The following is a 25729-nucleotide window of genomic DNA, read 5'->3' on the forward strand; positions in this document are numbered from 1 at the left end:
AGTATTTATTTTTGTATGTTTAGGAATTTTACATAATACCTACAGGCTTTCTTCTCGTGTTGGTCTAATATTTTATCACATTTGACATCGCCATTTTTTTTTCACTTAACGAAATCTTCTGTTTATTTTATGTTAGGTATTTATGTTCATATGTAAATGTATATATGTTGATACCAAATCTCATACCAAAAGTCCTTAGTAGACCCTATTCAAAGTAATAACTCTATTAGTTAAATAAATAAGTGGACTTATTTATTTTTTAATTACGGTTTTTCATTCTGTCCGTAGTGACGTATTTTTCTATTTATAGTATACGTTTATGAAAACAAAAATATATATACATATTTACGTTTGTGTCCTATACATACTTTGTATATAATACAATTAAATTTTAAATAATATTTTTTAACAACGTATAATAAATTAATAACCTATAACCGGCTTCAGTTTTATTTATAATATTTAAAAGATAAAAATACTTAACCGATATTAAAGAATTTTTGCAACCGAATAAGTATTTTTTGAGTTTCTCCACAACAAATATAAAATGTAATACCTTGCAATATTTTCTTTTATCATTGAATCTTTTGTATGACAAAATTATGAAATAATATTACTATGTTAAGTTGTAATATAATTTTAATATATACACACGCATTATATTATTTTTAGTATCACATAATTTAAAAAGTTCATAACAACACACGTAGATATATCGGAATTGTAACCATGACAATGACCATCCACGAAGTTCGAAGTCCATTACTGTCCGAACCTGAAATATAAAAAAACAATTGTAAGATTCTATACAAAAATCGTAGATAATGCACATAAAGTGTCTTCATACAACTGTTTCACCAAAAACAGGTCTATTTATTTATTCGTGTCTTTTTATAATATAATGTAATAGAGTTACTATAATGTACATTTATTATTCAGTATATGGGAGAAATAATATTGTAAGGTTAAATTAAACATTAAAAAAGGACACAAAATTCTTACGAATATATAGAAAAAAAATATAAAAAAACAGTACACACTCTTAATGATTCGTAATAATGCATATCTTTACTGGTTACCTTGATTTATATCTGAATACATACAAAATATGTTATATTTAGCCGTCTATAATAGCCGTATATTTAGAAAATAGCCGTCATTTTAATTAATACATGTATATTAATTTGTAAGCAATACGAGTACTATATATACATACTTATATAAAAAATATATATATCCCAATTTGATTTTTTTTATTTTAATTACTTGTACTATAGAAAAGGCCTGTTTTTTTAAATTTAAAAAAATTATATGTCAGCTATTGGCCGACTTAATTATGACCCACTTTTGATACGCAACGCTCTATCTGTATATTCTAAGACAAAAATGTTATAATAAATTCACGATTTTTCTTAAAGACACTAAGCATAATTTTTTATTTGAAAAATTGTGACACACTTAACATATTCATCCGTTTACAAGAATGTCTTGTTTTTTTACTTATACTTTAGTCTTATTTTACTTTTGTCGATAAAACAAATACTTTTTATTTAAGTAAAATAATTCAGTTTCAATCGCTTAATGCACAGATTTCTGAGGGATAAAAAATCACCCAGTAAACTATTAAACTTCTACTAAATTAATAAAATTAGTAATTAAAAAATATACACTATAATTAATATTAACAATTGAGATTAATAAAAGCTCAAATTTAAATATGGAGTAGGTATTAAGAATATAATAGCGATTAGTAACATAAGCAAAGCATATATTTAATTAAATCATAAATTTACACAATATTGTAGAACTATGTATAATTAAAGGTATATAATATGTTTTTAATATATAATAAACATATGTAAAGATACACATGTATTATATGTATGTAAAAATACTATATTTAGAAAACACGCACCTATTCCTAGTTCTTAATGAAAACAAGTAACACCGCTGCAGAATCCGAAAGTTATGTACACTTTCAGAAAATATATTAGATATGTACCTAATTCCAGAATAGTTTATGCAATTTGTCATTCTGTATTTAATAAGTATATTAAACCTACTACACTTCATGGAGTAACTAGGTATTGAATCTATAAATACAAAAATGGATAAGCTCATGGAGTTTCCGTCCTGAAATAACATTTCATACATGGTTCACACAATAATAGTGTAGATAGCTGCGTTATCAGACGTACGGATTTTGGCGGGAAGTCTCGAAAGTATTAAAATAAATAAATGGATAAACATTTAATAAGTACTTTCAATTACTAGTTTTAAGAAATCCAAACAGACCTTGTCCGTTTTTCTCAGCAATAAATGAAGTCATTTTATTCATCTCTATTACGATTTCACATACGACATTAAATTACTGTGTTATACCCTATAATTAAATTAATGGGTAGGTACCTAATTGACGGTCGAGAAAGGTACGGACATAAGGATTCAATCTGGGTTTGAAGACTTACTCTCGTCATGTAAGGAGTGTGAGGCGGGCGATGTGGCGACCTCTATTGCGTCCGTGGCGGCCGCTACTGCGCCTGCGCCGGCAACCGACGCCGCGTTAGTGCATATACAACACATACACTCACATTAGCCAGTCATGCTATAGCGTACTGCACATTGATTACATTCTATTTGTTACGAAAATCGTGACATTTCGCTTATATATAAGTTTCCATTTATAAATATAAACTATACAGTTATAACCTTAATTGTATCTATATTACCTACATATGCAGGTACTACCTGCATAGAGGTCAATATGCTATGCTTGAACTATGCTCTACGCAGTGCATAAAAAAAAAATTTTGTTAAAAACAAAAAATCATTCTTGTACAATAAATACAAAAGAACAAATTCTATATTTATTTGTATTTATTTTAAACAAGATTTCACTTTTATGTTTCTTTTTTTATATTGGTCATAAATTTGTAATGGTACTGATTACTACGTCGTAACATCATGACTGCGTCTATGTCATTCTCTTAAGTTGGTACAGTCGTATCGTATCGGTTAAGCAACGTTCATTGTCAATAACTACTTTAACGTTAAATTATTATGCAAACACTTCGTGTATGAAATATATCAACACCAATATGTGAATGTGAACATAATCAAAACGGTAAAATCATGCTGTGTGCTGAACATGAATGAATAAATGAATGCTATGTTTTACATTGATAGTATAAGGTGTATATAAATACCAGCAAATAGCTTGAACACGAATTTTGGGCTACGTAACCAACGCAATAGCAATTTTAAATACAAAAGCATCCATTGCGCAAGTAATATAGTCTAAGGTTTTGATGAAGTTGCTTGCCGCGAACTATAACTACAATACTCTCATTGTGCAATATTATCCAAAATATTAATTTGTATCACAAGTTCCTATTTAGTTTCAAAGTTTTTTTTTATACAAATAATTACTTGTATTTTATTATTTTGTTTTTTATTTTTTGATTATTGTATGAATTATATTCAGCTTATAATGAATGTTATATAAAACACAAACAACATTTTATTGCTTTTAAACATAAGTTAAAGCATGACTAATATATTGAATAAATGCTTAAATTTGCTGGAATGTAACAAGACCAAAAAGACCATGAATAATGAGCATGCTACATAGAATTTATGATACTTTAAATAATAATGTATTATTTAAAAAGTGTCAAATAACTTGAACACGATTTTAATAACCTTTAACTTGCACAGTAACAGTTTTAGCTTCTACTGCGCAAGCTTAGTCTATAATTTTGTTCAAATTGTTTGCCATGACCTGTACATTACCTCTAACATTTAGTAGCTACAGTATAATAATAAACTTACAGTAGTTTATTATTATATTGTATCATGTTGTTATATCAGTGTTCTACAGAGTGGCTAAATAATAGTGGGGGTGTTATGTTAAAGAAAAGTGGTGACGAGAGCTTTAAAGGAAAACAACCATGAAACACAGACCACAAAACTAATTAATTATACAGATTGTCAGAAACGGAATAACAGTCGGAAAACTGTATTCATACTTTGATCTATATATATCCTTTGGTGAAAATTATTTAATAAAATTATAAAGAATGTATCTCGCGGCTAAATTTCATTCAAATTCATAGAAGTATTCAATAATTTTCATAGCTCTGTATTTATAACTTTTATAGAAGAGCACAGTGAGATGTAAGTTTAAGCAAACAATAGACACCTCATGTTTCGTGAAGCTTTACTGTTATTTATCATTAAGGGAAAAGTAACATACCTGACGGATCATACAACTCGATGTCTACGTAAGGTGGATGTGTAACGTCCGGGTTTTCGTAGAACAACTCGCAGCGAACCTCAGCCCCGTCCACTTCCTCTTTACTAATGGTCACATTAGCGCTGATGTTGTAAAGCCCATTGCTGGTATTTATCACGTGGGTAGTTAGATTGTCAACCTCTTTACTAAAAGGAACAATATATATTATATAGATATGTTGACGTACGATAAACAATACATTACATATATCCATCTAAATAATCCTTCTGAGCAGCAAACAAGCTGCTGACTCATTTCCCAAATGGTAACCTTCATATTACACACATCATAGATGCCTTAACATCCATGGTTCGTCTCATACGTTTTGTTCTTGAAAACTATGGTGTTATACCCGAATACCCAATAATTTCACTAACACATATAATACATATATCATTGTATACAAGTACATGTTGGCATTGATATACACATATTGCTTTTCAGCAGAAATACAAATAAGACAGTTAATAACTATGCAGATAACTCTTGTACAACCTCCTGTCTGGACATTTTTTAATACTGTACATTTTTTAATTTATTTACATCGATTACACTCATGCATTAACATCGTGGTTGACTGACCAGTAGTTATTTATTCAAATTCAGTCAAACCGAATTGTTAATCCTTTTCGTGTGCTCGCGACACAGGTTCGACTGTGTGGGACCCATTATATCTTGTGATTTACTATCTTTGATAAATAATAAATTTGTATCAGCATTTATTATCCATTGATCTTAAAAGGGACAGGGTAGTTTTACAATAAGATTGTGTTTTAGATTTATAATTTAGATTATTTTTAAATAAAAAAAAAATCCTATTTTAATTCTTTATGAAAAAATCATGATTTATTTTACAATGGGTTCTCTACGCTCTCAGAGATGTTCCCGCATATTCTTATATCTTGTTCTACTGACCCATTCACAGTTAGAGAGAGCTCTGGCTGCGGAGAGACGCCTTCCGCCTCGCATTCTAGTAGAATATCTTCCTCACTGTCGTCATCGGGCCCGTCCGCTACCTCTGATATATTGAGCTGCGGTCCACTGCCATTTACTAAAAAAAAAATATCAATTCTGTATATAAAAACAGATTACAAAAAAGAAAATTTTTATATACCACATACATTCACATATTTATATAAAGGTGAGAAATAAGAACAGTAGTGAGTTATTGTAAAAGATTACCATACACTTTAACACGCATGGTATCGCGAACGCAACCACAAATAATCTTTTTAATAAACCCCTAACTATTGTCCTTAGAGGATTAATTAAAGAGAATCTTAAGAGCTTTCGTACTAAAGCTTACTGAAGTATGGCAAAATCAGAATAATCTATCAATTTTCAGAAACAATGATAACAACTAAGTATTCAAAAATTTTCAATTAAATAACTAAATTACTAATCAGGCAACAAGATTCCTAAAGCTGTCATTGAAAATTTAGATTTATTTGGATATCATCGGCAAATCGAAAATGAGTGATATATTCGCCATTGATTTTATACCCGTTTTACCCGTTTATACCATATCTTTTCCAGCCCAGGAGTTTGAAAACATCTTTTAATGCAGTTTTAAAGCATTTTGGAGATATAACGTTACCCCGTCCTACACCTTTCTGCTCTGGGATGGGTTTCGTACCCTGGTTCTGCACTTGAATAAACATCGTAACCTTATTGTATATATACTTCGATATACCCATAGTCAAGCCGACACCGCTGGAGGGACTGTACTACCGCCCATATCTCGACCCAATCACAATTTTTTTCATAGTCCAAAAACACCAGACGTAGTAGAAGATTATACTCTTTGATCTTCTGTATAATCTGCCGTAGCGTATGTATGTAATCTATCATGATGAATCCTTTTCGGAAGCCAGCTTGTTCGGGTGGCTAAAAATCGTCCAGTTTGCACGTAAGACGATGGGTCAGGACTCGAAAACAGTATAGTCGCGACTCAGAAGGAATATCGGTCTATAGTTCTTTCTTAGGGTATTGTCATCCTTCTTGAAGAACAGAACCCCGCACTTCTGCTCCACGCTTCGGGCGTAACATCGTTATGCGTGACGAATTTAAATAGCCTCTGAAGGACTATAAGGTACTTGTGGTTTCCCACCCGTTCTCAAAAGCTCTGTTGTAATTCCGTGCTCCGGTACCTTGCCGTTTTTAATACCCGTGAAAAACGCCAATTGTTAGGTAAAGTTGTAGGATAAAACGATACAATTTCTTTGCGAATATTTTTGAAATAATAGGATAAACAGCGAACAATGATTTAGGCACGACATGGGTATCATAGTGTAATCTGTGATCTTACGGTACTGTTCACTATCACTTTCCATAAAAGTTATACTATCATATAAGAACGATCCTCCCATGCGATTTATTTGTTTCTTCTTTACCACGAAGTAAATACAAAGACGAGACTGCTTATCTAACTAAGTAATATTACTGCAAGGGACTAGCTGCAATGTTTGGGGCGTGGCGAACCCACTTTTTCCGGATTTCGAGCTCTGATGTGCTTAGTGCAGTTTCAAACCGATAATTTACTATTCCTACAACATTAGTACCATTATAATGACATGATATACTCTGGAATGTAAAATACTAGTAAGTGTGTGGAATATAAACATGGCAAAAATTTTAACCTAATAGTATTTATTTGCAATTAAAATTTGTTGAAAATTATGTTCAAAAAGTGTAGCGACATATATCGATAATTTTAAAAGAAAAAAAGTATTATAAAATCTGAAATATAAGCAAATAACAGTCATTTCTAAATGAGAATTTATTTTCGTTTATTGTTGATACTGTTGTAATTATTAGATATATGTTATAATTATATATATTAATAAGGAAAAAAATGGACGACGGTTGCAAAAATACATGTATACTGCGCTTAAACATTAATAAATACCGATGTTATTTTGAAATAGAAATTAGTCATGCCTGTCAGACAATCGTTGCGGCATCTTCGATAATACAGTGTTAAACTATTTCGTTCTATCCTCAGATGTTCTCAATTCACTTTTAGGCTCTTCAAAAAGAGCGCACGTGACACCCCTAGTGTTGCAGGCGTCCATAAGGTACAGTGACTAGTTACCATCAGACGAGCTATATACTTGTTTGCCACCTTCGTAGTATAAAAAAGGCAAATTGACCACTTAATTTCATCCCCAAACCAATCACGCTATTTTATAGAGAAGAAATACATTATGTTACCTTATCTTTGTATTCACTTATTCTTAACAATAGTATGCATACTACTACTACACATACTTGTATACATACTACTAAAGAGTAATACACAATAAAAAAACGCCGAATTTTAATTAATGTGATACAGGGAACATTTTACATGTTACTGCATTTTCTATGTGTGTTTTCGACATAGATTATAATGACTTATTAGTACATACTACAAACACTTACATAACTAAATTAAATAAATGAAAATATACAACTTACAATACACAATTAGTTCTTTATGCATACGTATTTCCGTAATTCCAAATACTTCGCATTCGTAGTTGCCGGAGTCTGTATATTTCATGTCTGTTAATAGTATAGTATCATTTCCTAAGTGTTCTGTAAAATAAAAACATTTTCATAATAAATAGTCCTCAAAAAGAGTCGGTATATTTGTGTTAATATCTCAAATAAATAATTAATGCGAATGTTATTGTTTCGATATCACGCGAATCAATCGAAAATCACCTAGAGAATTTATTATGGACCCTTAAATTTTAAGAGTTAAATCTAGAGCTTAAAACCTGAGTGTCATCTATTAAAGGGAGTTACCCTGCAAATTGTCAATAAAACAACAAAACAGGCCAGTGTATCTTTTAGAACTACGACTGTACCGTATATTATGTGAGAGCACCAAATAATCGAAACCTACCTTTCTACACAAAATCATACACTAGAGAGGTCAAGCAGTGTTATTTGATCCATTTTGCCGATATTGAATATGCAAAAAATATGCGCCAGATTTCTTTTTGAATTATTTAAAATACCATCAAAGTTAAAAATGGATGCCTCTGGTATTTATTTAGATGATATCTGCAAACTCTTCTGGATATATCTTTAATTTTAGGGCACATCTTATCACTTCAGATTATATATTTACAAAATATTACAGAAATTGATCCAGTAATTTAGCTCTAATACGTAGGTAATAAAGACACTGACGCACTGTTACATTTATAATTTAACCACAGTGGAAGAGATCTTTAAACTGTGATAAAATATTCATAGAGGCCGAATTTATAACAACTATTGGTAAATTGTAAAATAAATAAATCATATTCAAATATAACTCGTGTTCATCATAAGTACTATAGTATGGAGTGGGCATTAATTTGTGTGCTTAGTACGCATAATAGATTTTTTATTTACCTATATTAGAATGAAGAATAGAGACATCACTTTCCAATCTCTGGTAGAGCTGCTTTTTGTCTCTTTCTTCTTCATCGACGTAAAGCGGTGTCCACCACCACTTAACATATGGAGCTATGGTGTCGCTCGCGTCTAAACTGAACTGGCACTGAAGTTCCGCATTCTGACCCGTTTCCACAGCGTTTGGTACAACGAAAGTCGATATTGACAATTGTCGGCTCCCTGAAATTTTTAACGTGCATATTTTTAAAATAAATATATAAATTATTTATAACACATACGTATTTAAAAATTAAAATATTTAGATTTTTCGTGTTAAACTAATTATTCTCAACATAAAAATAGATGGATCAATTAGTTCGTGTAGTAACAGTATTGCATATAAAAAGCATTTTCCTTGATGATTCATGAATGCAGAACTATATTTTGTAACCAATTTTCAAAATTCTATTCCAGGCTAAATTAATTTACCGTAAAGAAATACATAGGCAATTGTAACGCTTTCTATACCTATTTGCATATAAATCTCTCTAATTACACAAATGTTATAATTATATAAAAAATATGTTCTAATTTGACGTCTAAGTAGATAGTGTATAATTTACATATTTATAATATTTACCGACAAATGGATATAAAACTACAATACATAGGCGTATTTAAAGAGCTGGGTGGGCCGTGCCCACCTCAGATTTATTTGATGCCACCCCAGGATACGAGCGAAACTTTAACTATTTGTAAAAACATGTTTAAATACATAATATACCTTTTTAAGGGACCAGCCCAGTAATAAGGTAATTAACGCATGATAAATTTCACCAGGAAACTTTATACAAAAATCATTTGCGTTTGAGTACTTCAGTCTCATTCATGTTTGCATACCTGTGTGTCGGTTTAAAAGATCGACCTTTCAAATTACTTTCGTATTGGGAAATTATAGGAGACAGAGGCATAACACCTTAATGCTCAAGAATGGCAACGCCTCATGCGTTACTATTTTCCATCAGGTGGGCCGTTGACTTGTTTGCTATTTTAAATTCCACAATAAAAAGTAATTAATAGACCCTGAAATATCTCTAACGTTACAAGGCTAAATTTTACTCTAAGAAAATGCAAATCAAAATTAATTAATCATCCCAATTTCCTTACGAAATAGTTAAAATAATTAATAAATAAATACAATATATTTATCCATCATACAATATAGCATCCAATTTATATATGTATTTATAATTTTTTTTAACTACTTGGGTATACCTAATATAAATTTTAGAATGCCAAAGTTTCGGAAACGTTTATTATAGACTATTCTATTTATATCGACTTGTAAGAAATTGGGTCATATCTCAATGAATAAGCGACTATCTTGGTCAACCTTGAGGTGGCCCGAGAATGTTAAAAATACCGCGGTCGGGATCGGGAGCAGCGCGGGATAAGCGTACTCGCCGATGTATTTGAATTATTCAATAGCCACAATGCCAGTAGATCTCCACCTAAACGATACAAGTGCAGATTTACAAGTGTCTTTCAATGCACATTGCACTAGGTAACTTCCGTTATTACAAAGATTCTGTATTTTTTGTCCAATAGGAAATATTGAATTGTACGTCGTTAATACCGATGTACCTTTACGCACTTAAGGAGACCTAGCCTTCCTTGGTTCATATCAATTATGTTAACAAAACTTGTTTAAAGAAAATAGCAAGCTTCAATTTTAACAAAATAAGTATGGCACCGTTAAGAAAGCACTCTTGCTTTCAATTAATAAAACTGTTTGGTCAAGATATCGAGTGTTATATACGTACGTAAAAAGTACAATCAAATTAAGAACTTCCTCCTTTTTAGTAGTATTTTATTAAATATAGTACAAAACCTATATATTACTTTAATAAAGTTACCGAATATTTTTTTTTTATTTCTGAACATTTGAAAGTAATCTAAATAATATTAAGATAATGTACCAACTCGAGAATACTCACTATGATATGCCGATTACAAATATTACATATCCATTCATGATTCCATGTTTTACAAATACGTACCATATTATTTCACTAGTACCAAATTTATATATTGAGATAACGCACTTGCTTTCAGTCCTCTTTAGCACTTTGAATATTAAATAATTTAGCATACACATTAACTGGTGTTTACAAAACTATCAAAACCATTATTTTATAAACATGGAACACGTCCCTATATTTTAAATGAAAACAAACACAGATTATATGTAAACACTAGGCTCACCTGCCACTAGGCACAGCATCAGGCAACAAGTGCGCAACATCGCGACGCCCCGCGGCGTGCCGCGTGTGACTTGGAGACAGCGTAAACTACGCGACTGACTGCCGCTGAATGTCCGCCCGCCCTTCGACTACAAATTGGCCTTGAGCTAACACTGCTCTACACCAAGTAACTATTGCACATCAATGTAAACAACAATCAGCAGAATGTTGTCGTCTCAAAATAATGTTGCAGTAAAGTCTGTGGTGAATTCTCTCAATGATTTTTAATACTGAAACGCGTTTAACATGTTACTATCCCGCAAATTTGTTTTCGTTTGGCGGGTGATTGCATCAGTGCTATATCTGATTTCATTCATTTTGTTACGTACAAAACATAGCTTCATTTTAGACATATGTAGGTGAACCATATATTTTTTTAAACTCCAAATACGTTATTTCAATTTGTAAATGTATCTACTACTAGAATAACATTCAATAGTTATGTATAAGAAAACATGTGTAATTTAAATGTATATGTTATATTTATTAATTACTCACTTTCATTATTTTTAAATACATATTTTATTAATAACTAAATAGTATAATTATACACAATAAAAAAAATCGTCATTCAGTACGTTTATTTATGATAATAACAGGATTCTTACTATGATACATCATATATAAATATATTTCGATTTAAATAAATAATTTTAAGCTTACACATATCGTGATTACATTTATGGATTATAATAATATGTAATATGTTTACAATCTTCAATTACGAATTTTTAAAAACAATCGACTTGTCTGGAAATTTATCCACTCCAATTAGTATAGGAGCAACGAGTGCGATATCTTTCGACTTTAAAATACTGATCAGTCATTTTACAATTGACATATATATACCACATATCTGAGTTATACACAAAATCGAAATGAGCATTCAAAGTCTGTCAATAGGTACGGTAATGTTAAAGAGCGAATCGCTCGAGCAGCCTGTCGGGGAACGTGATGCCGGCGAAGAGCCGCGGCGGCGGCGTGGCGGGCGTGGCGGGCGCGGCGGCGGCACGGCGCGCGGCCAGGGCGATGGCGACGGTGTCGGCGTGGCGCGCGCGCGGCACGTCCCCGCGCAGCGCCAGCAGCCGCACCAGGTGCTCCTCCGCCAGGTCGGGACACTTGCTCACCACGCCCAGCACGTCCAGCGACACCATCTCCGCGTCCTGGCACCGCAGCACCTGCACACCACCGCACACCGCGCACACACTCACGCTACACTCTCTCCGGGGGGGAGAGGGATTGTTAGTAATGGAGATTGACAATCCCATTGCTTAGACAATCCCAATATACCCAACCAGGTCGACCTCTTCGCGGTTCCCTCTGGAAACTATCATGGTCAATTCCTGATGAATTCATAATGATGGGCTAACTGGCCTGTTTTCATTCTCATCTATCACCCTTCACTGGTGCTCCGCCAGCGTATCCCGTTAGTGCAGGCGGAGTTACCATTCCATTTTTACCCATAAAAAAAAACCCTCTCCGGTAATTTCTTGTGCACTCGACGTGTAAAACACTGCCACGACACGTTATATGTCACAGCCTTATAGTTCGAACGGAAACCATCGTTATTAATTCCTAGTTGTCATAATGGACCGACTGATGAGCTTCATCTTTATCTATCATTATCCATTAGTGAGCTGCCAATTACCATTTATTTATTTATTTATTCATTAGTACAAATATATCATGTGTACATGGCGGACTTAATGCTAAAAGCATTCTCTCCCAGTCAACCATAGGGAAGTGTCAGAATACTCGAATGCGGTTCTACTAATTATTGATATACATACATACTAAAATTACATATATAAACGAATAAATATATATGAATAACAAATATATTTACACATATATGATATATACTATATTATACAATAAATTGAGAATAATATAAAGCACTTACTGCTCGGATAAAGTAAAAAAGTGAGTATGAACGGTTTTTTTTAAAGCCTTACAGTTTCCATCTTTATATTTGATTTACAAATTTTGTAAAGAACCATACATAGACTACTCCTGTGTAATCTAGAGTTTAATCGACTCAACGAAATACCACATTATTCGCATTCAAAATATCTCAAAGAAATCAAGGCGAAAAGACTTCGGCCACTTTGTATTGCCTGTATGATGACTTAAGAAACCGAAACATTAAAGAACTGATATAGAAAAGAAAATATTTAAGGTATTACCACCTAGATGGAGCGACATCACAATATGTTGCAAGGACTCAATAGATGCAAAAGGCTCTAGACCGGATATCGAAATCTCCATAGATTACGATACCCCATGGTATAGGTACCTATAAATAGCAGTGAATGATAAATGTTTAAAAAAATATATAATAATAATATATTATGAACTCACCTCAGCCAACATGGTTATAACTTCAAACGGCCAATCAACATTTACACCATCAGGAGCGATCTTTTTAAAAAATGCCCTTATCTGATTCGCTTCTTTGACAATTTTTGTGGCGGCCTGCTGTGCCTCTTCTACGACTTTAAAAACGATTTTCTTTGACAACATGGCTGTTATATATTTCTTGTAAACCAAATTTTGAGCTTCATTTATAACATACTCGAAATTCTTTTCTCTTAAATGGTTATAATCTTGGAAATAGTCGTCCAGTGTGATGCAAATAGTGTCAACAGGGATACTCGATTGTACCCATTTTTGTGTAAATAAATCATCAAAATGACATTCTAAATCGAGGAATGCTTCTTCTAATAAAAACTGAGCAGCTTCATCTCTAAGTTTCTGAAACAATAATTAGCGTGTCTTACTTATAAATGAAATTTTTACTAATATTAAAAAAAATTATCATTATGAAATTTTGTTGCGCATATTATATGGGTCAAAGGTCATGTGGTCAAAGCCACAGGTAAAAGCTAGTGATGTTTGAAACATGGAACCGACGAATACTTATGTATAAATGAAATTCATGAAGCAAGAGATGTATATAAGGATAGAAATATTTGGAACTCTATCTGCCTGCGCCTCAAGGATGCGACTTAAACAAACGGCAAACTATTTTATCAATAAATATCTTTTCACAACCGCATGCATAAGATAGAACGAAACAATAACTTTTAGCATCTTATTCATTTTCATGCGTTTGGTAATGAAAATTTATAAACTGATAGACTCGTTTGCCACTTGTCTAAGGAATAGAGCTGGTGTGAAAATAGATATAATTTATATTTGTTCGGCAATAAAAAACCTACCTGGAATGTTTGGAGCATGTTGTCGAACTTGGCCTCAGCGGGCGGGTCGTGTTTGCCGGGCGGCCAGTGCCGCGCCTGCGTGTGGTGCGCCAGCTGCACCATCTGCTCGCTGTTGTTCACGATCGTGATCATGTGGTGCGTGAAGTACGCGACGCGCGAACGGTCCGCGAAGTGCGCGTTCTGTACAAATAGTATATACATTAGACTTTTTTATGTTTACCCTTCAATAATAAATAGTGAGTTTGTTTGATTGTTACCACTTAGCACTCAGCTTAACCGTTCACTATGGGGAGAAAGGGATTGTTAGTAATGGAGACTAAGAATCCCATTGCTAGCAATATACCCAACCAGGTCGACCTCCTCGCGGTTCCCCCTGGAAACTATCATAGTTATTTGCTGATGAATTCATCATGATGGGTTAACTGGCCTGTTTTCATTATCATCGATCACCCTTTACTGGTGCTCCGCCAGCGTATGCCGATAGCGCAGGCGCAGTTACCATTCCATTTTGACACATCAAAAAAAATACGCTATGAAATTTAGTATTCACGTACTATATTGGATGGTAAAGAACATAGGCTACTTTTTCTTCTAGTCAAGCTAATTTAATATATATTTTCTTATTTATATAAAATTATCTTGGAAATTGTTAAATCTTTATTCTCAGGAGTGATAATGATGATTTAGATTTGACAATTGCTTCAAATTTAGTTCTTGAAGGACTAATACTAGCATCGATGATACAATCGGTATTACCGCGACAGTAACGTTGCTGCAATGCGTTTTGTTGGCTGTAATGTTTTATCGAGGTTTCGAGGTTTTAGCAAGTACATCAATGTTGTAACACGTTTTAGCAACTTGTTAACAAAAGATTTATCTCCCACGCAAGTCGAGGATAGGAGAATGAATATGTAAGAATCTGTTTCACCTTATAAAGTTTGAAAAAAGATATAATAATTTGAAACAGCTACCTGTTTTATAATTAATTTTATAAAAATTTTAACTTTTAATTTAAAAAATATTTAAAATTAACTACCTAGTTAATCTACTGTTATTAAGTAGGTATTTAATTTTAATTTTTTAAACATATATTTTTTTTATATAATACGAAATGTAGAGAGTTAAATAATATTCAGTAACAGTGTGTATACATATATAACATAATAAATAAATATGTTTTATTCTGTACTGACATCATACATAGTAAAACACTAACCTTGAATTGTATGACGCCCTCTCTGTACATATTCCCAAATCGTGTCACCTGTTCAATACTCAAAACCAATGCTTTGAAAGTCACCTCTTTACTGATAGTTTCTGTAACCTGAAACAAATTACAAAAGTATTGACACTGCCCTTCATTCATAGCGATCAAATTTAATTCACATTTCTACTTGCTACACCTTAAACATTTTATCTTACATTAGCTTCAGTAATAGCAATACATGGAGTCACAGCATACACTGTGTAAACAGTAATGTTCTATCTATAGAGAATGGGTACTATACCAGTTTGGATCGGATGGTCCGCACAGTATTACCTGCAAGTTCTGGTCGATCATTTGGAAGATGATGACGGGCGCGTGCGTGTGGTACGCGTTGGAGTGCGGCTCGACGTCGGGCGCGCGCTGCCCGCCCCACTCCGCACGCTCAGACTCCAGCGTCTTCTCCATCCACTCCATGTAATTCGACTGCATTTTCTGTTACAAACAGATCGATGCACTTTATACTTTTTTTTTTTACATATAAAAAAAATAACTAGACAAAATTTATACGTTTCTTACATTCTTATTCATAAAAACATTATATCTATCATAAACCTGATCTAACTTTAGCTATTGAACTGTTTTATCTCTGTCTCTTGTGCTAAATTCTCAATTTGAAAGAAAGTGACATAACAATGTAATAGTTAAAATATATTTGTAGGAGATTTTAGTTTTCATGAACAAGAGAATTCATTTTTAGAATTTTTGTCTGTCTATCTGTATGATTGTTCCAGTATCACACAGAAACTAGTATATCAAGTTGGATGCAGTTTACACAGTTATGTTCATTATCATCATTAGAATTATTTTTTTTTACAACACAGGCATGCGGCTCACCTGATGGTAAGTGACTACCGCCGCCTATGATTACCCACAACACCAACAGCATTGCAGATGTGCTGCCAGCCTTTTAAAAAGGAATATGCTCTTTTCTTGAAGGTTATGTTGTTGTATCGGTTCGGAAATACTGCTGCTGGAAGTTGATTCCAAAGAGTGGTTGTGCTTGGAAGAAAGTGTCTTGGGAAACGCACGGTGGAGGACTGTATATAATATTTTTAAATACATAAACAGTCATTAAAAATACCTGCAAATATTCGTCTTGCAATTTCTGCATAGTTTCGTCATTGAGTAGTGGGGGTAGTGTTGATACATCGATATTTAGTTCTGAACTGCTCATCAGCTCATTGCCAGGATATGTATTAAGGATCCAAGAGAGTAAAGTTACATATTCATTACCTTCTATGCCATTTTGAACGATATCTTGTAACTGAAATAAAATATATTTAAATAAAAATCTAAAAGTCAACAATATTCAAAACAATACCTTTTTGTTTTTATGAAAATATTTTCAAACAAGACAAATTTCGGAATGTATAATAATATCTTATCAACTTGTAGGTACTTTTCTAATTTATTTGCTATTTGCATATAATAACTTAAAAAATTACATTAACAATAAAATTATAGCAGCGAATTGATATTTATTACTTATTAGACTAACCCAAAATACTTACACTAGAAGATAAACATGTATGATACATGTGGACATATTTATTGACAATATCGTAATGTGGTGGGAAGCAAGGCACACAGAGAGTCTTCACCACCCTCAGATCTTCGAGTATAAGTTGTCTGGTCAACTCTAAATAACGGACCAACCAAAGTTTGTTGTCTTCACGTTCGTCCACACGTGTCCCTTCTACTCGTTGTGCGACGGCGCATTCTAATACGTCAAATGCTTTTGCACGCCATCCTTTCGGTCTCCCAGGAGGCATAAACCCTGACTGATTTTGTTGCTGTAAATTTCCATATAATAGTGAAGAAGTTATATTTCATAATATGGTTTGTAAGGTTCAATCTTGTATAATGGTTCTAAACAAGTCATGGTTAGTCTCCATTATAACTGAATTAAATTTGACGAGACGAGATTATGCATATTTCAGAGAAAAAGCAAAGGAAATCACTGTTGTGATCTTCGATCATTCACCGCTCTGACATCAAAGTACATGTACAGACGAAACAAAAGGCAGATCAGCCGTCAAAAATTCACAATATTTTAATCGTTAGCGGCAACACTTCAGTCCCCTAACTTAGAGTACATAGTCGAGTACCTCTTTACCAAAAAAAAATTATCTGGGTAGTCAACTATGCAATATTAGGCCTCCAAAAAATTCATAAGCATTCTATAAACATGTTCTTTTTTCACGAGTTACTTACATCCTTCAGACTATCAACGAATATCACAAAAAGTATTAACCTCGTAGTTTTTGAATCTGAAATTAAATTGTGTTAATCTTCCCCTGATTTAAATATGCATCTCACGTGGCCATTAAAGATTAAAATTACTAGCAGTCAGATTAAGTAACAAGTACAAAATAATGTAGAATAGTAAAAAGTTAAACCTGTTAGCATGCAACTTTATTACATTTAATTAAAAACTGATCAAGTTGGAAGATACCTAATTCTCAAGTTCTGTTAAATTTGATGATGATCACACAATCTTATTTATTAAGAAATATTTTTTAACTTCAAGAACACCAAAGTATTCATTAACATCGACTTGTATGTATACACACCTGCAATGCCATCTGGTCTCTTTTCTCTTCTCTTTCAATTATCCTTAAGGCGGTAACAATAACGGTAGGTTCTTTACGAACAGTATTTAATGTTCTTGCTAGTATTAATTTAATTTGCTTTTCAAGTAAATTTGAAACCATTTCTACATCTTCAAAATAGGCTTTTAACATTATTTTATCGTGTGACGACTGATTAGGTAGTCTATGTAACTCATACAATAAATCGTCTCTTGAATTCTCCAAATCATTAAGACACTGGAATTATAAAAATTATGAATTAATTAACAACACAAAAAATATACACACAAGTAATATTACAAAGAGGAAAGATTTGATTTTGTTTGTTTGTTATGATTTAAATCAAAAAGTGCTCAACCGATTTTAAAAATTATTTGACCGTGAGAAAGCTACATCTTCGCCGAGTAACGTAGACTATATTATATTTAAAAATTAGAGATCCCTGCCTAAATTGAAACAATGTAACCCAAGGTATCAAAATGTTATCTACATAAGTCATTATTTTGCGTGCGCTAAAAAACTATTAATAATATGTGAAATAGTATATATATATATATATATATATATATATATATATATATATATATATATATATATATATATATATATATAACAGTTTTTGTTCATAATATTAAGTTCAAATACGGATGGAACGAAATAATAGTGATATTGGTATCATGATATTAATCCTTATCCACTTAAATGGTTTGATTTAGGCTGATTATGTACGTGTAAATTTCACATTTAAGTATTCAGATCGGATTTTTCGTTTAGAAGTTATGACGGATATAAAAATTCTCCAAGTAAGAAAAATGTTATGGTTTGAATAAACTGTTCTACGTTTAGTCTATTAAAAGTTTAATATATTAATAATATTTTACGTATTTACATTAATAATAGTTTTTAAATTTGAAACTTTAATTATTAAGTATATTTTTTATATTAAAATGTACATTTTTTATATAAAAATATAAACACTTATGGAATTACACCCGTACGAAACCGGAGTGTGTTGCTTGTCATTTTACATATGTAATTACTTTCCGTATCCCTTGGTTTCCTTTGTGATCATATCGTAATGTGGAATAGGCTATAACTTTCCACAAGAAAAATGAGCTAGCAAATGCAAAAATAGTTTTCTAAAATCCGATTAATAATTGCAGAGATTAGCGCGTTCAAACAAACTCTTCCACTTTATTATATTAATATACATTTAGAATTTTTATTAACTTAACTTTAAAAAGCACTTCAATGTTCTGTTGAGCAAAGGCCTCCTCTTTATTGACGAAATAATACTTAGCTCACTCTACTTACCAAAGTTTGCCATGACTTTTCAAAAACATCGAAGTAATTATGCCTAATAGTAATTGTTGTTGTTCAATGTCCAAGTTTATTTTTATTTTTGAAATGTAGTTCATTTTTAAACATTTATATATTATATAATTGGACAACAGAAATCTATTTTCCCCGTACAAAAGAGAATGCTGCGATGTATATATCGCGTTACTCTGAAGACTCTCAGGTGAAATAAATCCAATTGCCGGAAATAACAAACATAGTAAATTCATTTAATTCCTGTTATATGTTTCCAACATTGAAGTCCTATTGGATTATTTTGTTTCATCTTTTTAAAATATTTTTAATTGTAAAGAAAGTGAAAAAATACTTACTTCATATTTTTATTATTACAGATTTTCTACATTTTCAAGGACTTTATTATATGGATACAAATCTTACATACCTGGTGTGCATGGAGTAATTTTCCTTCTCCAATCCACTGTTTTGTTTTAGCCACACTCTCAGGTACTGTAAAGATATGTTTTAAGCTGTCCATAGCTGTGACATATTGTGAATGACGAGAATCTTCTTCACGTACTGCTTGAAGTGAGGCTACTAATGGTGGTACCCCTTTTAAAAGTTCTTCCAATTCATCTATTCTGCAACAAGAAGAAAATGGCATAAAGCTTAAAGTTGAATAATTAATATTTACATTTAAATATCATATATTATAAACTAATAGAGGTAGTAATTATTTGTCATGTAGATATCATAGTATTATAAAAATCAAGTACATATGAAATTGCTAATATTTTTATTGTTATTAACTTACTACTATTGTAAAGTCATACATTTAGTGTAAATAAAGACCATAGACCACCACATACTATAACTGACAGTTCTTATGATTTCATCCACATGGTGAACTATATTGATACTTATATATATTATTTGAACTTGCTAATCTCTGAAATAACCATTTGAGTTTGAAAAACGTTTTGCATTTAATAGCTCATTTCTTAAGGTATGTTCTATAGGCTATTTAATATAATGATACTACCACAGGCAAAGCAAGGATATGACTAGTTAAGTGATAAGAATATAATTCATTATTTGATATTAGCAACACAGTAGATATTTTCTTAAATTTAATTATCCATTTAAAGAAGTCCTCTAGTTTTAATATGTCTGTCTCAAATATGAATAAAAATGTACTTTTATAATTAAAAAATATGCAAATTATTTAATAAAAAGAAAAAACTCAAAAAATTCAAATCTCAATTTTACTGTGGTACATACAATATAATTGAAACAAATAATATTCTATCAAATTATAAAGTTCTTATATAATTATGTAATTTACCAGAGGGAGACTTTGTACAAAAGTCAATTGCTTGGGTATCTCTGTCCCATTTGTGTTTCAACCATAAAGCAGTTGTGTTTGCATGACTGTGTTTTGGTTTGAAAAGTGAGATATAGCGTGAATTTACAGGGTACAGAGGATTAACACCTGAGTCCTCAGGAATGGCAACACATGGGAGGTATCATGGGCTAAACAGTATACTCTGTTATGTCCATGGTACTGCTCATGTCTATAGGCGACGGTTACGACTTTCCATCAGGTGAGCCATCAGCTTGTGTTCTGCCATTCTAAGTAGTATAAAGAAAAAAAAAATATTATAAATTAGTAACAAACTTTAGACTGATCTCTTGTACATCATCGAGGCATTCTTTTAATTGCTTGAGTCCCACACTGACACCATCCAATTTCCCTTGCACTGCTGACTTTAATTGTGCTTCTATTGAGGCTTTTTTGTGAGTAATCCTTTTTTTATACTGTTCTACCTGAAAATAAGAGCAGAGAAGAACATTGTACTTAATCAAAAAAAAAGGAAACATCTAACCTATTTATATTAAGATTATAAATTTATTTCATATATATTTATATTGATGTTAATTTAATTTTTTTTTTTGTAGTAAAAATTAATTTTTAAGTCACACATGTTTAATCAAGATATTCATTCTTATATAAAAGTCTAATAGATCAATATGATGTTATTGTGTTTCACAGCTCATCAAAAATCAAGTATATGGTATTTGGCAAATAACAAACAATTTTTTCTTTATTAAATTTTTCTTTAAAATAAATTTAATAAACAAACAATTTTTTCTTTATTAAATTTATTAAATTTTATATAGTAAATTTTATTATATAATTCTATACGCCAACTGGTTTACTGCCCGAACAAACCATAAATTAAATAATTTAGAGTAACCATGGGTCAAAATCAAATTTGGTTTTTTTTATTTTGACATTTAGTATGACTAGATGCAACATTTTATTTTGACTGTATACCATTATTATGAAGCTATGAGATTAGAAGAATTATTCCACTGATACAGAACAGTATTATTCACAAAATTATCTATTATGCAGAGGTATCTATATGTACAATTCAGCTCAGTTAATTTAAAGGGTAATGTAATTTTGATAATTTAATATTTAAATTATCAAAATTACATGATAGAAAATATATAAATTCTAATGTTTATGTGGTTAATTAATTAAAGTTAATGGCTGATATGATGATATCTATATGTAATCTATAAATTTTAAAGTGTATACTTATTGATAATATCTTACTAATATTATAAATGTTAAAGTTTGTGAAATTATTTGGATATTTATTATTTAATGATAGTTAAGTGAATGAATGGATTAAATATTTTACATTTATTATGAGAGCAAAGCTACTGGAAATAGATATATAAATAAACTCCTTAAGCAAAAAATTAAAAGATTATTGGAACTTTAATGGAAACATTAACATTCAATTCAACTTTATTATTTAAGAATTAAACATACTTTTTCTAGTTGTCCTGGCCGCTGCATCATATTCATAACCATTTTTTCTGCTGCCGCTTTGGCTTCTTCTTCTATTTCGTCCATGGAACTCATAACGGAGAACAAAATTTAATTGGAATGTAGTTGTATAAATAGTTAACACCTAAGAATGATATTTGAATTTATTTATGTAAATTTGACATCAGATAATATAACTATTATATGTATTAATTAATAGAAATTTAAAACAATTATGTTGAAATTTAAAAATTATTTAAGTAGGTATCAATAAAAAGTAAAAAAAGATTAGGTATAATAAATATATATAGTAAAAGCTAGCGATGGGCGATTCGAATCAAAAAACTCGAGTTACTCGAGCTGAATTGCCGCCGGCTCAATTCGAACTAGCTTTTCTATCAATTCGAATCAACTCGTATAAAGCCAATACGGCGCTACCTACGTTACAACCGTGATATGAATGCGATCTACGCTCGGATCACTGTAGCACGCAACTCGGCCGACTGTGTTCGTCATAACGTCGATTCAGTTGCTGTGAATGCTGTGTGGCTGTGTGCGTGCGACGCAACAGAAACATTATACAACGAGCAAGACTCTCGTGTGCGTGATATTTCTGTCAGCGTGTTTTACAGTTACACTCCGCGCGCTATATCATGGTGCGGTGATAGTTGAGATTTTGGCACTTTTTATTATAAATTAACAGAATAGTGTTGAGTGAGATTTATGGAGTCAAAGTCAATCTAATAATATATTTATTATTTTTATATGACTGGAAAAGCAAGTTACTGTTACCAATCCATAGATTTGTCGCATACAATGAACTTTCGTAAATTATCTATGCTTTACTGTTTGCGTTGTACAAGTATTTTGAATTATATAATTATTAATATATTATAATTATTTACTTATATGTGTATGTACCTATTACCTGCACTGCACCATGCCATAGCGTGTGGTGTATAATACTCGACATAACTACACCAACCGAACAAGCTGCGAAGCAGAATGAGATAGTAACATCACATGAGGCGCAAGTTAAAGGAAGAGAAGGCGATTGGTTCATGATTGGCTGACGACGAGCTTTTTTTTTAGAAATGTTACTGTTCCGTTTTTTAATATTTAGTTAATTAATTAATGTTAAAATAAATAGTAAAAATATAAGTATTAAACTTTTATGTATTTTTTTAGGTGATTACATAACTATTTAAATTTTTTATAAAATGAAATGAAATTTATTTGATTGGGATTAAATTTGTATTTTGTTATTTTTTACTTTTGTATTTTTTACGTTTTTTTTTTTTTTTTTTTGAAGTCTGTTGATTTTATTTCAAATTTATTTATTTTTCCATTTTTAGTATATTTTTATATTTACATTACAAATTTTTAGGATTTCCTTCAATTTTCATGGGATCCAGATTCTGACTTGGTGACAAAAAAAGAATTTTCATAATCTTTTTTGCGATAGAATTATCCCTTAATTCCTATATAAACCTAACCGTTAAGGAGTTGTACTTCATCATCAGCTCATCTGAATATTACTTGAAAAAAACTACTAACGATCTAAACGTGCCTAATATTTCAGGAATTACCTCTTAACTCCTAACCGTTAAGGAGTTGTACCACCCATCATCAGTTAAACAACATAAGATGATGACTACCAAACGCAAATATCTGAATAGCTTTAGAAAGTACATGAAAAATATTGTAGGTGTCTATAAAGTATAGAGTTGCTCTCGATTTCCCTGGGATCCCATCATCAGATCCTGACATGGTGACAATGGGACCACCTCAAGATAATACCCCTTCCGACAAAAAAATAATTTTCAAAATTGGTCTACAATTGACGGAGTAATCGCGTAACAAACAAATAAAAAAACATACAATATTAGTCGAATTGAGAACCAGCTCCTTTTTTGGAAGTCGGTTAAAAATAAAAACCTATATTTTAAATATTAGTATTTTGTATTTTTCTTTCAAATTAATAGCTCGAAAGTAAAGAACAAAACTGTTCTATAACTAAAATAGATTGATAATATGAATTCTGAGTGTTTACTACGTTACACTAGTATATTTTATTCGAATTGATTGAAACCCGCGAGTTCGCGCTATCGACGATTTAAATCTAAAGCGAGTTAAGTAACCGACCTACTGAGTTCATATTCAACTGCAGTATTGACTATACGAAGTGAATGCGAGCTGATTCGAGCTGCGATTCGAATCAGCCACCATTTCAATTCGGTTTACTCGAATTCAAAACTATACGAGTTGGCCCATCGCTAGTAAAAGCTGATAGTAAACTGTCAAACAAGATTCTGAACGTCAGTAATTTGACATTGCAAAAGGCAAAATCAATATAGATTAAGGATAAGGATATGTGATTCCCATAAATATGATATGCTCAAATGTGTGATTGCATTGACAGTCAATCGATACGTAGTACGTTATATTACGCCTATCATATGAACTAAAATCAAAGATTCTTTTTTTATCAAATTTTTGTTGAGGCTTTAGTACACCTTAGTGACTATGCCAGCCTCATAAGGATTATCTGAATGTCAATCTGTCAAGTTACAATTCCGGCTACCTTTCACCAGCAAATGTAGAAGGTTTTCCACTTTATCACAATACATACAATTTGGTGATTATTTCATTCCTATAAGATGATAAAATTTGTTAAGTGGAACCACCAACCAGACCAGATCGTATCCTGAACGCTATCAATAATAACCAGGGTATTAATGAAGGCATTTTATGTATAGTTTTATACCATATTCCCTTTAAACCTGAACAGTTTTCAAAGTGGTTTTCCATTTCGTGACACAATATCTACAAATGAGTTCATTTACATGAGGGTTACAAACAATTTCTGTTCCATCCTCAATAGCCTGTTTGGCTGCCTGATCTACTATTTCATTCCCTGGCATTCCTATATGTAATGGTATCCATTGAAGTTTTACAGCTGCATTTCTTTGTTGTAAGATACATACCAGCTTTAAATCCTCATAGGTTATTGGCATACCTCGTGTACCCGAGATACACCGAGCTAAGTGATAGAGAGCACTCTTTAAATCCGTCAGTATAACAATTTTTTGTATATGTAAGGTGAAAGCATATGCCGATGCTTTAGTAATTGCTATCAATTCAGCTCTCATTATATAGATATTTTTATTAAGTTTCCACAAAACAGTTTTTCTAAGCCTCGAATCAAATAGTGTCGCCTCTACATCTCGAGAATCTTTTGATCCATCTGTATTCTCATATTTTATGAAATTCCTTATAGTTCGTCTTCAATATATACATAGTAAGATATTTCAAAAAAGAACCATTAATATTACGTTTTGCGTTGTTGACATCTTTTACATCTAAATACAAACAGGACTTCACATCAATGGATGTAATCCAACTATTTAAACTATACATATCAAGTAAGGAACTTCTGTGGATATCTTACTTAGATTAAAATGTACATAAACTAAATAAAAAAAAAGATTAAACAAACTATACTTGTCTGTGGATCGGAAGCATGGGTAGAATGATAGAA

The 25729-nt window shown here is 31.6% G+C and overlaps 2 protein-coding genes across 3 annotated transcripts; both read right to left on the bottom strand.

The window, feature by feature from the left end:
• Positions 1 to 621: 621 nt before the first annotated feature.
• Positions 622 to 11385, bottom strand: LOC113512413 (uncharacterized). Of its 2 annotated transcripts, XM_026896294.3 has the most exons (7): positions 10931 to 11385; positions 8684 to 8905; positions 7754 to 7873; positions 5210 to 5345; positions 4256 to 4440; positions 2469 to 2540; positions 622 to 775 (listed from the first exon to the last, which is right to left on the bottom strand). In XM_026896294.3, the coding sequence occupies exons 1-7, from the start codon at positions 10968 to 10970 to the stop codon at positions 693 to 695; spliced, it is 858 nt and encodes a 285-aa protein (XP_026752095.2). In that variant the 5' UTR covers positions 10971 to 11385; the 3' UTR covers positions 622 to 692. The 2 variants fall into 2 exon arrangements, with proteins under 2 accessions (XP_026752095.2, XP_026752097.2); XM_026896296.3 differs by lacking the exon at positions 2469 to 2540.
• A 142-nt stretch (positions 11386 to 11527) lies between these two features.
• On the bottom strand, positions 11528 to 22501 carry LOC113512521 (exocyst complex component 3). Its single transcript, XM_052900136.1, has 11 exons — positions 22192 to 22501; positions 21022 to 21170; positions 19789 to 19984; positions 18030 to 18284; positions 16968 to 17249; positions 16538 to 16720; positions 15730 to 15888; positions 15406 to 15513; positions 14190 to 14369; positions 13330 to 13722; positions 11528 to 12146 (listed from the first exon to the last, which is right to left on the bottom strand). Exons 1-11 carry the CDS (start codon positions 22282 to 22284, stop codon positions 11883 to 11885), a joined length of 2262 nt encoding a protein of 753 aa, XP_052756096.1. The 5' UTR covers positions 22285 to 22501; the 3' UTR covers positions 11528 to 11882.
• Between the last annotated feature and the right edge of the window lie 3228 nt (positions 22502 to 25729).

The sequence above is a fragment of the Galleria mellonella genome, unplaced genomic scaffold, assembly GCF_026898425.1.
Source record: "Galleria mellonella isolate WM207_F2 unplaced genomic scaffold, CSIRO_AGI_GalMel_v1 utg64, whole genome shotgun sequence".
NCBI classification, from domain to species: Eukaryota; Metazoa; Arthropoda; class Insecta; order Lepidoptera; family Pyralidae; genus Galleria; species Galleria mellonella.

Bases quoted from the DNA above. Each gene is read 5' to 3' on its own strand.
- LOC113512413 (XM_026896294.3), bottom strand. From the start codon at position 10,970: ATGTTGCGCACTTGTTGCCTGATGCTGTGCCTAGTGGCAG. The intron at 4,441-5,209 runs GTCAGTAGAACA...TGTTCCTTTTAG, and splicing joins CTCTCTCTAACTGTGAATGG to TAAAGAGGTTGACAATCTAA. The intron at 776-2,468 runs GTAAGTCTTCAA...TTTATATTTCAG, and splicing joins ACACTCCTTACATGACGAGA to GTTCGGACAGTAATGGACTT.
- LOC113512521 (XM_052900136.1), bottom strand. From the start codon at position 22,284: ATGAGTTCCATGGACGAAATAGAAGAAGAAGCCAAAGCGGCAGCAGAA. The intron at 21,171-22,191 runs GTATGTTTAATT...TCTTATTTTCAG, and splicing joins GGCCAGGACAACTAGAAAAA to GTAGAACAGTATAAAAAAAG. The intron at 14,370-15,405 runs GTTAGTGTTTTA...CTATTTGTACAG, and splicing joins AGGGCGTCATACAATTCAAG to AACGCGCACTTCGCGGACCG.